The sequence below is a fragment of the Protopterus annectens genome, chromosome 11.part0, assembly GCF_019279795.1.
Source record: "Protopterus annectens isolate FY-2018-M chromosome 11.part0, PAN1.0, whole genome shotgun sequence".
In the NCBI taxonomy this organism is placed as follows: domain Eukaryota; kingdom Metazoa; phylum Chordata; order Ceratodontiformes; family Protopteridae; genus Protopterus; species Protopterus annectens.
In genome coordinates this window covers 340,387,262-340,402,640 of record NC_056745.1, presented here as the reverse complement: position 1 = coordinate 340,402,640, position 15,379 = coordinate 340,387,262, and the positions used below count along the sequence as shown (strand labels likewise).

At 40.7% G+C, this 15,379-nt stretch overlaps 1 protein-coding gene across 3 annotated transcripts in view; it reads right to left on the bottom strand.

Moving 5' to 3' along the window:
• Positions 1-15,379, bottom strand: part of NT5DC3 (5'-nucleotidase domain containing 3) — a 968,426-nt gene that overhangs the window by 168,000 nt on the left and 785,047 nt on the right. For 2 of the 3 annotated variants that reach the window (XM_044087848.1, XM_044087847.1), the window contains one exon: positions 2,485-4,145. The exons of the other annotated variant lie outside the window; for it this stretch is intronic. In XM_044087848.1, coding sequence (XP_043943783.1) covers positions 3,884-4,145 — 262 coding nt within the window. In that variant the 3' untranslated portion in view covers positions 2,485-3,883. Of the gene's footprint in view, positions 1-2,484; positions 4,146-15,379 lie in introns of those variants that run through there. 3 annotated transcript variants of the gene reach the window in all.

Sequence of the window (15,379 nt, the reverse complement as noted above, 5' to 3'; positions counted from 1 at the left end):
ATGTTCCCAGGCAGTAGTGAAGGACAACCATCACAAATAGCAGACAACACACTGCACGCCCCTCTTTAGCTCTGTATGTTGGCATTATAAATAAATGTATAGATAAGAATAACATGCTCAGACCACCCTTAATGGCTGTTTAAATGACAGCCACTCCAAGTTGATACTTGCTGCAGTGATGGAGAATGAATTAGCTGATTTGCTGAGAGGGGTCTGATGTCTAATAAGCAGGAGGAGCAAAGAATGTGAAAAAAATAAATATAAAACTGCATCTGAAAATTCAGGAAAGATTTTCAGATGAAAGGATAAATGACAAGAAAACTGGAAATCACTGAAGAGATAAAATGATTCTGAGTCATGTTTAAACAGAAAAGATGGGGGAAATTGTCAGCTGATGAAAGTCGCTGTGTATTCTGGGGGTTAATCTACACTGTCTGATTATGAAGGTAAATGAAATAGGTTAGGGTCACCCTCAACAACGACAATGACAGCAAGACAACAACCACTTACAAACTCAGGCTGACTGCTGCAGTTAAAACTGGGCAGTTCCTAGGGTGCAACCTTCTTTGCATCATATCCTAGTAGCACCCATCTACATAGGCTCAGATATTTTGAGACATTTATAAAACAGTTTGAAGGAATTTATTTTCTAGTGCAGTCCATTAAGGTGTAAAACTGCACACAGCTGGCAAAGACTACACCTTCCTTTTAATGAATACTTTCTTAAGATACCGTGTAGACTATAAAATGGCAGGGAGTAGAACATCACTAGGTTACTGTGCCATTATCAGAACCGAGATTTTGTTATGATTATGTCAGAAACTGACTGCTGTCTGTTGAGCTGGTGAAGTAAAAGCTTCAATGGTATGTATCCTTGTAAGTAAGCAAAGGATACTTTATAATGATTCAGGAGAATTTGCTATAGTGTCATCATGAGGATATGGTGCACATGCTTTCCAGCAAGCGTGCTAGTAGCTTAAAAACTGTCAGAATAACTGTTTAACTCAACTGATGTTCTACTGCAAATCCTATAAAATTACAAAGGTAGCAGAACATTTATTAGTTTCATTCCAAGAATGTCTTGGTGTAAAACTGCTTCAAACAGACTTCAGGATTGTCATTACCCTTTTCACAGTAGAATGTAGTACACATGCACACACAAACTAGACTACATTAATATGTTAAGTTATTCCTGCATATCATTCTGCATACAGCAAAGAACATAACTAGATAAGTTTGTCAAACTACATCAAACATGTAATTTTATCAACTCCACAAAAAAGAAAAATACCAATATCAAAGACCAATTTGTAAAAAAACACATTCAATGAAAGTGTATAAAACAAAACCAGAACCATAATTCTACATGGAGAAACATACTACCGAACACAGCTTCTACACCTGCCCCATATGCTAGCAACTTCTACACCCCCCCTCTTACCCTACCCCTATGACATTTCATTTAATGTGATATATGTCCAAACGGAATTTGACAAAATGGTCTTGATAAAATGGTTTTCGAAAACATTGTCCTTGATCAGATGTTCAACTTCTGCATAAAACTATTATAGGTTCTAGAATAACTTTTTGGCACTGAAATACTTAAGAAAGTTACTGTCAAGTCTGTACACTATCTTATGCTAAGGAAAAATAGTTAATACACAAGCATTGTGTCTAAAACATCAAAGTGCCTTTTATAGACATCATGTACAATACTATATTAATATTGTTGAGCCTAGGTAATAACAGAAATCATTGAATAGATATGATCTTACACAGGTACGCGTCCAACCCATCCAAGTATGTTCAATAAATATTCCATATTATAAAGAAAAATACAAGTACTCATTTATGTCCTGCCTTTAAGAGGCCAAGTAAAAGCTTACTTGATGCTACAACACACACAGAAAAGTTATTTACAGTTCTAAAGATACTTCATAGCAAATAATTTTGATATTATCAAAAACAAAACAATGACTCAAAACAGTGATTTTTTTTTTGTTGTTGTTTTTACAGATGTATTTAACTCGCATAATAAAGAGATATGATCATACATATGAACCCTACTCCTAATACCATTTTTGCAAATAATTCACACATCACTGACAGACATTCATGTAACTGTAATGTATCAGATTAATCTTATTTCCATTTTAGTGTTTTAAGCCAAGTGCTCCACAGGTGGTACATCAACAGTTTCTGTGGTGAGTGATATAGTCCAGCAGTGGCAGTGATAGCCTTAAGTTTGCTTCCTTATAAAATGAAAGAGAATATCAGTTTTGATTTATGACCTACTGACCATAATGGTATGCATAGGACAAGCATGTGTTTAACAAATTTAACAGCTGACTTTGTAATACAGACACACACACACACACACACACACTCGCTCATACACATACACATGCACACACACACACACACACCACACACACACACACACACACACACACACACACACACACACACACACACACACACACACACACACACACACACACACACACACAAACACATATTTTCCAATGTTGAGCAAGGCTTATTGACAAATTTGTATCCAAAATCACAAGAACCTTGGACTAACAGCCTTCAGGGGAGTAAACTATGTTTAAGAGCTTTTTTAAATGTCTCAGAATTTAATGCAATTATTAATATCACACTGTTAATTAACTAAACTCTTAGTAAATTACCATGACAACTTCCAGCTGCTTTCTTTATAACTTTTTAAAGGACTTGCAATTAACTTCTTCATTAAGTCTACATGGAAACGTTTTTTTTAATTTGAAAATCATTTTTGTCCCAATATTAAGTAATTTTATGAACAGCTTACCACCAAAAATGGTTTTATAAATATAAAGCAATGGCTCACAGTGATAGCTGTGATCAGTTAAAATAATTCCTTTGAAACACACATATAGTTCACTTTGGGTTGTACCTGTCCTTATATCGCATACACATCCTTGTACAGTCTTAATGAAACTGACTCTTAACTATTTATTTCATGCAGTTCTGAACAAAGAAACTGAAAGCTGCCATGATAACACATTACTTGTTTAGTTAACAGTGTGGAGTGACAGGTTATATTGAACTTTATGGAACATTTAAAAATGGTCTAAAGCATTGTTTCTGTGGGTCTGATGGCTGTGAAGCCAAGTTGCCAGGAGTTTTGGAAGTGCATTTGATAATAATCTTTTGCTGTGTTTGAATACATTTTCTTTAAATGACTTAAAAAGTTGTGATATCTTTGATTTCAATATTACACAGGACTGGTACATCATATATCAGAGGTATTCATAACAAGATGTACAAGCGGCTGTAATAGGTTCTCTTGCAACTGTTACAGCCAAAATACAGAGGCAAACACTGTAAAATGCACTACTAGAGATGTCCAGCCAATCAGGACTGGTTAGGTAAAATATAATACAAATAAAACAGTACATATAAAAAAAACTGTAATCTGCTTACAAAGACATTAAATACAGATGCCAGTAACTTAATGTGTTATATATCTAATGATAATTTTCCCTTTAAATATCAGTTTAGTAATGAAACAGTGTTTGGTGCTTTGGGTTTTGATGCCAAAGCATACAAACCCTGGTCCATATTACTGGCATTCTCAATAAAGGAAATGATCAATTGATAACTGTGATGATTAACAATCTTCCATTAATTTAAAATTACATGTGTATTCAAGGACTCTCAATGAATTAGAGCCATTGATAGGTAAACCATAAGATGTTCAATGATGACAACATTTCACTGAGAGCTCCCTTACAACACCCTCATAAAATTTTTACTTACAGTAATGTTCCAAAAAATTCTGTTAAGGGCTCATATCAAAGGAAAATGAAGTTGGGTCTACATTAATAATATATGTTCACCTTTACTCAACTTGTCCTATTTCTTTTAAAAGTGGAATTTTCAGTATATCTGTACTCCGGTGATCACACCAGATTGGGGCTTCATGCTGCAGCGGGGTTCTCCTGGGATAAAATGTGTAACGCAAGTCATAATTCAGAAGACAGCTGAGTGAAGCCATGTAAATATCAGCAAATCGAGACAAGCGCCTTGAAAAATAGGTAGGGTTGTGGTATGTCCTGAACAGACTTCCAAACTGTGGATTAAAGATCTTCTTGGTTGCCTCCCTGTCATGAAACAAATCAGTAAGACATATTTAAATGAAAATTGTAACTGCTCATTTAAGACAAAACTAGTAGACTATGACAGTTTCATAACACAGTTGTCAGTAAAGTATAAAAACCATAATAAATCACTTTAAATGAGAATTTGCTGATCTGTAAAACATTAATTTTTAAAGAAAAACAAACTGGTATGGTATCTCCTGTGTTAATATCTAGTATTTGAAAAAATAAGTTATGTCTTACCATAATGTTCCATCTGTGTTGTTCATCTTCTTTTATTCATCACAGATGGGTTCGGTTCCGAGCCCTCAGAACCGAGTTGGCCTATTACCAAGCTCACGCCAGCCAAAAAACTCTCGAGCTAAGCTTTTATCCTCAATGCCCTTCTCTCTGTTACCTCAGATCGAGTTTGCCCATGTCATACAAGTAAAGCAGAGGCCATTTCTGCTCGAATACCCTAAGACACCACTAGGACCCAAAGAATCTGCCAGGAGCCTTTGGCAGGGGAAGGAGGGTGGGAAGTGATGAATGAAAGAAGATGAACAACACAGATGGAACATTATGGTAAGACATAACTTCTTTATCTGATGTTGTTAATCTTCTTTCCATTCATCACTGATGGGACAGAATCCCCAGCTACCTTATCATCCTTGGGTGGCCCTTATGGAAGAACGTTCCTGAGAACCATTGAGCTGAAGGCTGCTCTCCCTCTGGAGACCACATCCAATTTGTAATGATTGATAAAAGTGTAGGGTTTAGCCCAAGTGGCTGCTGCGCAAATGTCATCCATAGAAGTCCTGGAATGGAAGGCCACAGAAGTTGCCATAGATCTGGTGGAATGGGCTTTAATATTCTGAGGTATAGGTTCTTTAGCAAATGGATAAATGAAATGTATGCAGTCCCTTAGCCATTTTGATAAAGTGACCATGGAAACAGAGTTTCCCATTCTAGGCCCACAGAAGGAAATGAACAGTTGGTCAGTCTTACGAATCGTTTTGGTTCTGTCCAAATAGAATTGCAATTGCCTGTGTACATCCAAGGACTGTAGGCAGTATTCTCCTTTATTAGAAAAGTTAGGGAAAAATACTGGAAGATCAATAGACTGATTGATGGAAAAATCAGAAACAACTTTGGGAAGAAAGGATGGGTTCATCTAGAGTGATGCTCTGTCCTTATGAAAAATTAGGTAGGGTCTTTTGGTGCACAATGCCTGCAACTCTGAAACTTGTCTGGCTGACATGATGGCTACGAAGAAGAGAGATTTCCATTATAAGAATTTGATATCACAATTCGCTGCGGGTTCAAAGGGGGGATGGGTCAAAGACTGGAGGACTAGTGTGAGGTTCCATGGCTCTATAGGCTGTCTGAATGGGGGTCTAATGTGAGATACTCCTTTGAGAAAAGTTTTGCACAAATGCAGTGATATAAGCGGAGTACCATTCAATCCATTATAATAATTAAAAATTCCTGCCAGATGTACTCATATGGTAGAGGCTACAGCTCCATCTTGAAAAAACGTAGACAGGTATTGTAAGACCGCTGTGACTGGAGCCGAATACGGATCTAGCATCCTTTCTTTTGACCAAATAGAGAATCTTTTTCATTTGTCCCGCTACAGACTTCTGGTGGATGGTTTATGAGAAACCAGTATGATGTCACGCACAGGAGAAGGGAGGTTATCCTGCCTGGCAACTAGCGGAAGTGGAGAAACCAAGCTGTCAGCTTGAGACTGGACAGATTTGGATGAGTCAACCCTTAGGGGTGAGAGATCAGATCTGGGAAAGGATCCAGAACCCATGGTGGGTACAACAGATGAGGCTGAAGGAAGGGGAACCAGACTTGTTGAGACCAAAATGGGGCTATGAGGATCACCTTGCATTTCAACCGAATGGGTCTCTAAGAACTGTTGAATCAGAAGAATGGGGGGATAGGCACAGAGAAGTCCCATGGGCCAATCATGAATCAGAACGTCCCTTGTGGACTCCCCCTTCAGGGGGAATATGGCGAAATAGCTGCTGCATTTGTTGTTTGAAGAGGAGGTGAAGAGGTTGCAGCAAGGCTGGCCTCAACAGCTGAAAATTTTTGCCGCTACTTTGAGATTGAGAGACCACTCATGGGGCAAAAGAATACATCTGCTCAGCTTGTCTGCAATCACGTTGGAGCTCCCTGGGATATGCATTGTTGTCAGAAAGCGGTTGGAATCTATCGCCCACTGCCAAATTCTCATGGCCTCTCGACACATGGGATAGGATTTGGTTCCTTCTTGCTTGCTGATATACCAGACTATTGACATATTGTCTGACTGAACTACAATCGTTCCTTGCAACGCTAACAACACCGCTCTCAATTCCAGAACGTTGATATGCAAGTCGGCCTCCAGCATGGACCATGCACCTTGGATGGTCTTTCCCTGGAAATGGCCCCACCACCCTATCTAGGAAGCATCCGTGATCACAATGGTCTTGAGCTGAGGGGGCTGGAATGGATGGCTCCAAAGATCTGTGTCTGGCCTCATCCAGCAAAGAAGGTCCTGTTTGCAAGAGTTGGTTATCAGGACCTGAAAACATAGGGGTGATGATTCAGGAACTACTGAGAGAGAAGAACACTACTGTAGGATTCGCATATGCAGTTTCGCAAGAGGAACAATTGGTATGGAGCCTGCCATGCATCCTAGGACATGAAGAACTTCTCTCGCTGAGACTTTGTTTTGACCGAGTTTCATCCAGAGCTGAAGCCTCAACCTCTGGAGTCTGTGGGCTGGGAGTGACACCAGACAGGATCGAATGTCGAAGACTGCCCCAATGAATTCTATCTGCTGGCCTGGGGCAAAGTTGGATTTCTCCCAGTGCACAGCTATCCCCAAAATTTTTGCCAGAGAAAGGGTGCATTGCAGGGCTGTTACCAGAAAACGCTTGGTGGGGGTGTTAAGGAGCCAATCGTCCAAATACGGAAACACCCAGAATCCTTGCAGTCTCAAGTGAGCTGTGACCACTGCCATGCACTTTGTGAACACTCTGGGGGCTGCATAGAGACTGAACAGCAGGGGGCAAAACTGGTAATGACTGGCTCCTAGCCAGAAGCAAAGCGGACTCCTGGAGTGTTTGTTCATTGTGATGTGGTAATACCCATCCCGGAGATCTATCAAGCACATTCAATCGCCCTCTCTGAAAAAGGGGAGGATGGACTGAACCGTGACCATTGGAATTTGGTTTGGGCGATATGTTTGTTCAAACTGCTGAGATCCAGGATGGGTCTCCAGTCCCCTGTCTTTTTTGGCACCAAAAGAATCTTGAGTAAAATCAGGATCCACATTGGTCTGGTGGGACTAGGTGGATGGCTCTTTTTTTGATACAGCTTTCTTACTTCTGAAGCTGCTTCTTCCCTCTGACTGGGTGGAACATCGGGAAGTTTTGTTGGAAGTTTTGGATAAGATATGAGGGGAATGGTGTAACCTCTGGTAATGATGTTCTGTAACCAACGATCGGTGGTGATAGAGAGCCAGCCTGGTTGCTGCAGAGAGAAACGACCCCCAACTGGTGCCAGAGGCAAGCAATCGGGCCACTCTTTAGGAGCGCTGGTAAGACTGTCCAGAGAAGAAGTCTCTGGAGCCTTGGTTGCATGGACCCCCTCTGCCTCGAAAGGGGGGTCTTCTGGAATTGTTACCCCCTCTGCCCCTGGTGGTATCATCACCACGTGCAGCACAGAAAGGACCGTGAGATTTTTTTTTGCCACATCTTCCCACTCCTTTGGATCCTGGAGAAGGAACATTGAGGGTTGGGAAACAGAGGCCTATGGCAGACAGGGTCTTACCATCCTGCTCACACATGGCCAGAGTGTCCTTTACTTTGGAGCCAAACAGGGAAGATGCTTTGATAGGAGCATTCAAAAAGGAAAACTTGAAGGGATCCATGTGGTTACAAACGTGCATCCAGGCATGACTCCTCATAACTATGCCTGAACATGCAGCTCTGGCCACTCCTTCGGTTACGTGTGAAAGCAACCTCATGGACGAATTGGAGATTGATTCCAGTGTTGCAATCTGTGAGGCAACTGTGCCCCACCTCATCAGACACCTGTCCTGCGAGTGTTCCAGAGAGTTCGGAAATTAAGTCTCTTTGGAGCCTCGTAAAATGTGCCAAGTAGTTCAGGGACCATATGACAAAGGTCACTGAAGCAAAAACTCGCTTCCCCGATCTGTCCACAGCCTAGGAATCTCTGTTGGGTGGGGTGGACAGTAGGACTCTCTTCAGCTAGGTCCCTTTTAGTGGCCGCCACTGCCACCACCATAGCATCGACTGGTAAACCTCTGGACCAATGTGGGTGTTCCTCGGGTGGGGAGGGAATTTTGTTGGGTCTCTGAGGGATCGCCTCAAAAGAGTCAGGGTTCTTCCAGGTGCGCTGCACTACAAGCTGAACTAGCTCATCTGCAGGTGGGGTCACCCAAGTGGTAGAAGGCCAGGCGCAGAAGCCTGTAGGAACACAGACTCCTCAGAAGGAGGATTAGTGGGCTTCTAGTCACCCCTCTGTTTCAACATTTTGAGGATGTCTCCAAAGGAGACATCATCAGGAGGCGACCGTGGGGACCCTTCACCATCATCGAAATCCGTGTCCTCTGTAAGAGACTCCTCAGGTGAGTCTACGTGCTTCCTCTTGCATGATCTCTTCCACAGGGGCTCCTCAGTGGGGGCTTTTGAGGAGGACTCGGAAGAGTGGGTCCCAGTACAGTGGGTTTCTGCAGCTTCCCTGCCCGGAGTCCTGGGGAGGTGGTCTGTGGCAGCTGTAGCTCAGGGGGAGAAAACTGGGGTTCTGACATTGGCGGAATGCTTCCAGAAGCAAGAGCCATCTCCATTGCATGGAAAGCAGGTCCACCTGAAGAGGGATGGGAGCCCGGAACCGAGAAAGACAATCTCGGAAACGGGGTCACACCCCACTCCATCGAACCCACTCCCAAGGATGGAGCCTCAAGCAGGGTCAGAGCAGACAAAGCTCCCGGTACCGAGGACAGAACCTAAGAAATACTCGGAACCGTGCCAGCAACCGAAGAGCCCACAGCCCAATCATGGGGTTGAGGAAGGACTGGTTCAGTAGGAACCGAGGACCAAAGGGACAGGCCTGGAGCCAAAGTGAGGTCCACTACTGGCGCCGAGATGGGTGGGGGTTCTGAGAGACATCAGAGGAGAAGAAGGCTTTGGAACTAAGGTGGTCAAAGGAGGAAAATGGGATGGAGTCCGTGGAGAGATCAACCCAAATCCTGTAGGGGGATGGATCCTGGAGGGCATGGGTATCACCCAGCTGCCAGCATCTGGTCCACAAGATGCACCACATTGAGTTCTGAAAGGCACCTGGTGGCTCTAGTGGATACTCCCGATGGGGAGTCTGGTTGATCTAGGAAAGGACTATACACTTGGCCTTGGAACGGATCTACAGATGGAGAGTATCAGTTCTGTGGTGCAGGGTCTAGCAGCCCAGAAGTCTCAAGTTTGGAGACCAGAAACAGTGGAATCAAATCTATTGTAGTCAGAGCCATAATAGAGCTTGGTGCCGATGAGCCACTCAGAGTCGATACAGCAGGTTGAGTCGTCATTACAGAGCTAGGCATCGAAGGCCTGCACTGTGCCGAAGTGACACCCGGTGCCGAAGTCGCAATAAGCATGTTTATGGTCGGTGCTGGAGATGGTATTGGAGATGAAGCTGGCGCTGATAAAGTAACAGTCGTAGTGCCTGGAGCAAATAATGTCAGACCCAACGAGGCAGACTTATGCTCCGAAGAAAGTTTTTGTACCTTAGGTTTGACAGACGTGCCCTGGTCACCCAAGGGTGATGAGAGAACCAAATAAGACCTTTTTTTATCTTTCCTAGGAGGGGTTGAGATCTCCATCGCAGAAAGGGTCTCTGAAAAGGGCGATTTAAGTAGGCCCTTTAAAATCAACTTATTCTTGCGCTCATTCAGGGTGCACTGGCTAAAACTTTGACAAATTTTGCAGGGATGCTGCACTGAAAGATGGGGCACCCCCAAGCAATAAACACAATCATCATGAGAGTCACTGTTAGGAAGTTTACCCTTACATGAAGTACAGTGCTTGAAACCTGAAGTACCCTTCTTGTCAGACAGCATGACAAGTTAACAACAATCAAAATCTTCAAATAAATGTCAAATCCTATTTATTCTAGACTAAAACTAAACAAAAAACACAGTATCTATCCCAAGAGCAAAAACACACAACTAGATAGAGAAGGAGGAATACCACAAGGGTTAGGAGAGAGGGCTGTACCACCAATGGTACTTAAAAGATTACCAAATGAGAGAAGGAAAGAGAAAACGGGGTAAATCTAACTATAAAAGTGAAGATCAATGAATATGAATCACTAACGATAAGAGAGTCAAACAACTTTCTCACAAAATATCAAAAAATTTCCACTTAGCTAAGACCTCAGCTGAAACGCAGCTTTACGGCTACGCGGCAAATGAGATCTGAGGTAACAGGGAGAAGGGAATAAATTTTAGTTTCAAAAGTACGGCATTTTTTCTGGCTGCAAGATTTGTTTTGTTTGTTTTTACATTTTTTATTTAGTTGTTTAGTGTGCTTTTGTATGGAACAAAACAATTTTAGTTTCAAAAGTACGGAATTTTTTCTGGCTGCAAGATTTGTGTTGTGGGTAAAAGCTTAGCTCGAGATGTTTTGGCTGGCGCGAGCTTGGTAATAGGCCTACTCAGTTCCATGGGCTCAGAACTGAACCCATCGGTAATGAATGGAAAGAAGATTAACAATATCAGATATGATTTTAAATTTGAGTCTTATCGCTGAATTTAGCTTCTCCTCTTGCTCTAAACTGAGATAAAGATATAACCAGTATATTTTAAAATGATCTGGAAGCTTAAAGTACATTTCTGAGGTACAGCTTACTTATCAGTCCATAGCACTAATATTGGACAGTGTTTCCAGTTTTTTGAAATCTTGGCCATTAAAGTAACATAGTGCATAATTTGCACTTTGCTGTCACAACAAACCCAACACAGGTTTCTTCAAAGAAAAATAATGCAGCACTGTAACATCTTAAATTCTTCCCCACTGTACCACCTACACTGCACAGCATAACATCAAAGTCAAAGTTAATTCAAAATATAGGAAATAGTGAACACACACACACACACACACACACACACACACACACACACACACACACACACACACCGCATTTGACAAAAGAGCATCACTGCTAGTAATGGCTCCAATATTACTGTACATGATGAAATTACATGCTCTTACTAACCAAGACAAGTTACAGCCCCTGAGAGTAACGTATTAGAGGCATCAGTTCTGATGTCATCAGCAACTCAGCATTCACTCCCATTAATGAAGGCTGGGAGGAAATTCTCCTCTGCATCATCCATAGCATAGGTTGCATGGATGCAGCCTTAAAGGTTGATACCTCACCTGAATAGAAGGCTGCTGGTATCAAATTATAAAGCACACTGGCAGAAGTGGTATACTTCAAAGAAGACCTGGATTTGGAGAATTCAGGCCTAGACATGTATTCCCAGGGCCTTATCATATACAGGTTTGCCTTATGCTGGTGTCCTTAAACACATTCCATTGAACAGTTGTAGCTATTGTCATGCCTGCTTTAAAAATATGAGTCAGAGGTAAGAATGAACAGTTCAGAAGAATAATGCTAAACAAGTCTGAATCTAACATAGTAACCTGGCAGGTAAGAATAAGTGAAAGTGATGTTTTACTGTAAACGTGTCATTGACCTATGTGAAGTACTTCTATCTGAATAAATTCAAGCACAGAAAAAGGTGCAGTTAATACTGCATAAATTTAAATCAGAACATTAATATATGTGCTGTAGACACAGGAAAAGAACAGACAAATGCTATTACTTTGGATATCAGCACTTTTTATTTCAGTTTGTTTATGGGGTAAGTCAACAAGTGTTTTGACCCTTTTAAGCCATGACCCAGTCCCCAAAAAAGGGGAAAATAAAAACAGTTACAACACAATCAGTTATTCTACAAGTTACACAGCAGAGTGCACAAAATAAAAGAACATGACAGGTGCATATTTACAAGAGGCAGAATTGCATACAGTTTAAAATTTGTGGGAACACTGAATATGCAAAACTTGGTTTGATTATAAAATACCTGCATTCACTAGGTAACTAGATTACAATATACACATATTTACATTTAAGCACTTTGTGATACTGATCAGTCTGCAAACTGATAACCATTTAAAATGTAAGGATTCACAATGCTGAATGCCGGAATATGGAGAATGAATTACCAAAATATACGAAGTCCGAGACTGCTATTTCTCAAAATATTCCCTTTTCTCTGAGGTATGGCAGTCTTGGACTAGGTATAAATAAGTCTGGGGTCACGGGAGGCTTGCCACCCTGCATAAGAAAAGTTTAAAGGAGAAGAGCAGTGTTTGATATTAGCTCTTCTCCTGTGTTTTCAGTTTATTTTTCTGGCTTTTTCTGCATTGTGACTCCCAACGTTTCAAAAGCGAGTCCTGTAAACTACAGCTTGCAGAATCAGGCCTACTATCTGAAAAATGCAACATGATGTGTAGCAGAACTTACTAAATTCTGAATTAAAAGTGAACAAACAGTGGAGCGAAGCACGGTATCCTTCTTCATGCACAAAAAACTCTAAACACTCAAACGAAACAAGCAGTATTTAATAAGGTTAGCGCTTTCACCACCAAGCAGGTGGCTTCTTCAGACCATAAGAATAAAAATAAATAAAAAACATTTTATATACTTACAAAGTTGACACATCCACAAGTGAATCTAATCAATGTGAGCAACAGAACCCAAAACAGTGTCATAAGGCGTGTGCACGTAATACGTGAATACGACAAACCATTTAAAGCAATATCACAAAACAAAGACACTTTAACTCAATCTCCTAAACATTTTAACTAATCAAAATCTATGCTCTGTAAAATTACATCAATTCTATATAACATATAAAATTATTCTGTACGCAGTCTTAGTAATGCATCAGCACTTAATATATACGTGCATCCATTCCATGTGAATCAGCACATAGCCCTTCCCAAGCCTCATCATGATGCATATTTACACCCGGTATAAACAACATAAACCTATTCAAAATGTTAACAACTCAATAACATAGTTTATTCTACTTGCTGAGAGGCAATCCGCTTACACCCAGCATGTTGAATTCTTTAACCCTCCTGCTCCTTTACCAAAATATACTCATTTCAATGTCCTATCACCTTGGCATTGGGGACCACATTTGTTATATATAAAAATATAATAAGACTCCAATCATTATGATTGCAAGCCTTCAGAGATGGAATAAATAAACAGCTTATTTACCTGAAAAAGATATGTGCAAAAGGATTGTCCTTTTCCTTGGATAACATGTTTTTTGTTTTGTATTTTAATTGTTTTATGTTCACTACTTGTTTTGATCTTTTTTGTTATTTCTAAAGAGTTACTGTTGTGGACTGACTCACTTTAAGTATTCTGAATTCATGTTGTTGGGATTCAGTTCGTTTTGCCTTGAGTTTACAGTGCAATGACTAATGCCGTCTTGATTCTGTTTCATGTGGCAGAACAGACATCAGAAGGCCTTGAGCTTTGACAGACAATAGACACTGATGTTGTTAAAGCTTTGTCAGCAATAGCAGCTAGAAATACTAATAATATGCTCATAAAGACTAAGCAAAACTGAATAGCTAGTGAACGCCTTAGTTTAGTACACATTTAACAGCTGGACACTTAACTGCTTTAACAGACCTGGTCCGCTACATTGAATTAGCTACTTTTATGGAATGACTCAAGTGAGAAGATTTCAACATTGAAAGACAGGGAAATAAATGTGGTTATTACGTTCAGACATACATAAAGCATAACAGTATGACCTAAGGGATAAATGTGATACCCAGGAATAAGAACATATTTTCAGAACTGTGTGGCAAAACTAAGTTAATCTAGCATAACACTGAGCACTTTCTCTGGTGAAAAAGTAAAACTGTCACCATTCAGATATCAGAGTCACAGCTCCAAACAGTTAAGGAAGATGTACAAAAAGCTTGGGGTCCCAGTGGAATCTCAGTGAATAGAATATTCCCTCTGTATTAATGCCTAAACCTCACAGGACTATAAGATTTCTGTAGTGAATTTAGAACACCAAATAGGTTTAATATCATAATCTTGAAGCCCACAGTCTTGAAAATCATAATCCTGAGACCATAACATCGAAAGACCAAAATGATGAAGACCACAATACTGAACTCATGTAAGCACTTGTTTCCTGGATCCTCACCCCTGCAGGACCCATGTTAGCACTTGTTCTTGGGTTCACACTGGTAAGGAGATATAATAATCAATTCTTATAGACAATGCGGTTTTCATTATTGTAGTCTTTCATTATTATGGTCTTGGGATTATGATTTTTTTTTTTTCAAAACTGTGACAGCAAAGTCAAACACCACAAACCCACCTCTGGAAGGCTGAGATGAAGCATGCAACTATAATCGATCCATAAAGACACAAACGAAAGAGCCAAGGATAACAAATCACATTGCTCCAGCTGGCAATTCAGGTAGTATTTACTGGATGATGAAATAGAAAATCCACAACTGATAACAGTCTGTTCTGTACTACAGGCTCAACATTCAAGAAAATGCCCACATTCCATAATCCTTCCCATAGTGCTTAACTAAAAATCTCCCAGGAAAGCCTCCTGGGGATAAGAAGAGCCAAAGGGCTTTCTGACAGATAGTACACTGAACATCTAAGAGTTCAGTCTTTGCAAGGCTTGCCTCCCATCAGGATATATACATGACTGTATGCAAAATAATAAGCCTGATTAAGTTTTGGTTACTGTTGGTAAGTCAACAATGGAAGGCACTGGGCTCGCAGCAAGGTATAGGATACTGAGGAACAGTGACTGCAGTTCTGCTGAGCAAGTGGTCAGTATAAAGTTTACTTGGGTATGGCACCTGAAGGATGATGTAGTAATACACTTTTAAGGCCAACTACATCTTGCATATTATTTGCTAACAGTTGTGTGGAGCTTAAGACCATAGTCTATGTCACATCTGGAGTAACATGTCAAGGAAGACTGAACTTTAGACACTGCAAAAAGTGCACATTTGAGAAGTCAGCTTCACATTTTGACAGCTCTACTGCATTTCCACTACAAGCAATTACATACTTTGTACAGTTCACTCTTTTAATGTTCTGCATATTTT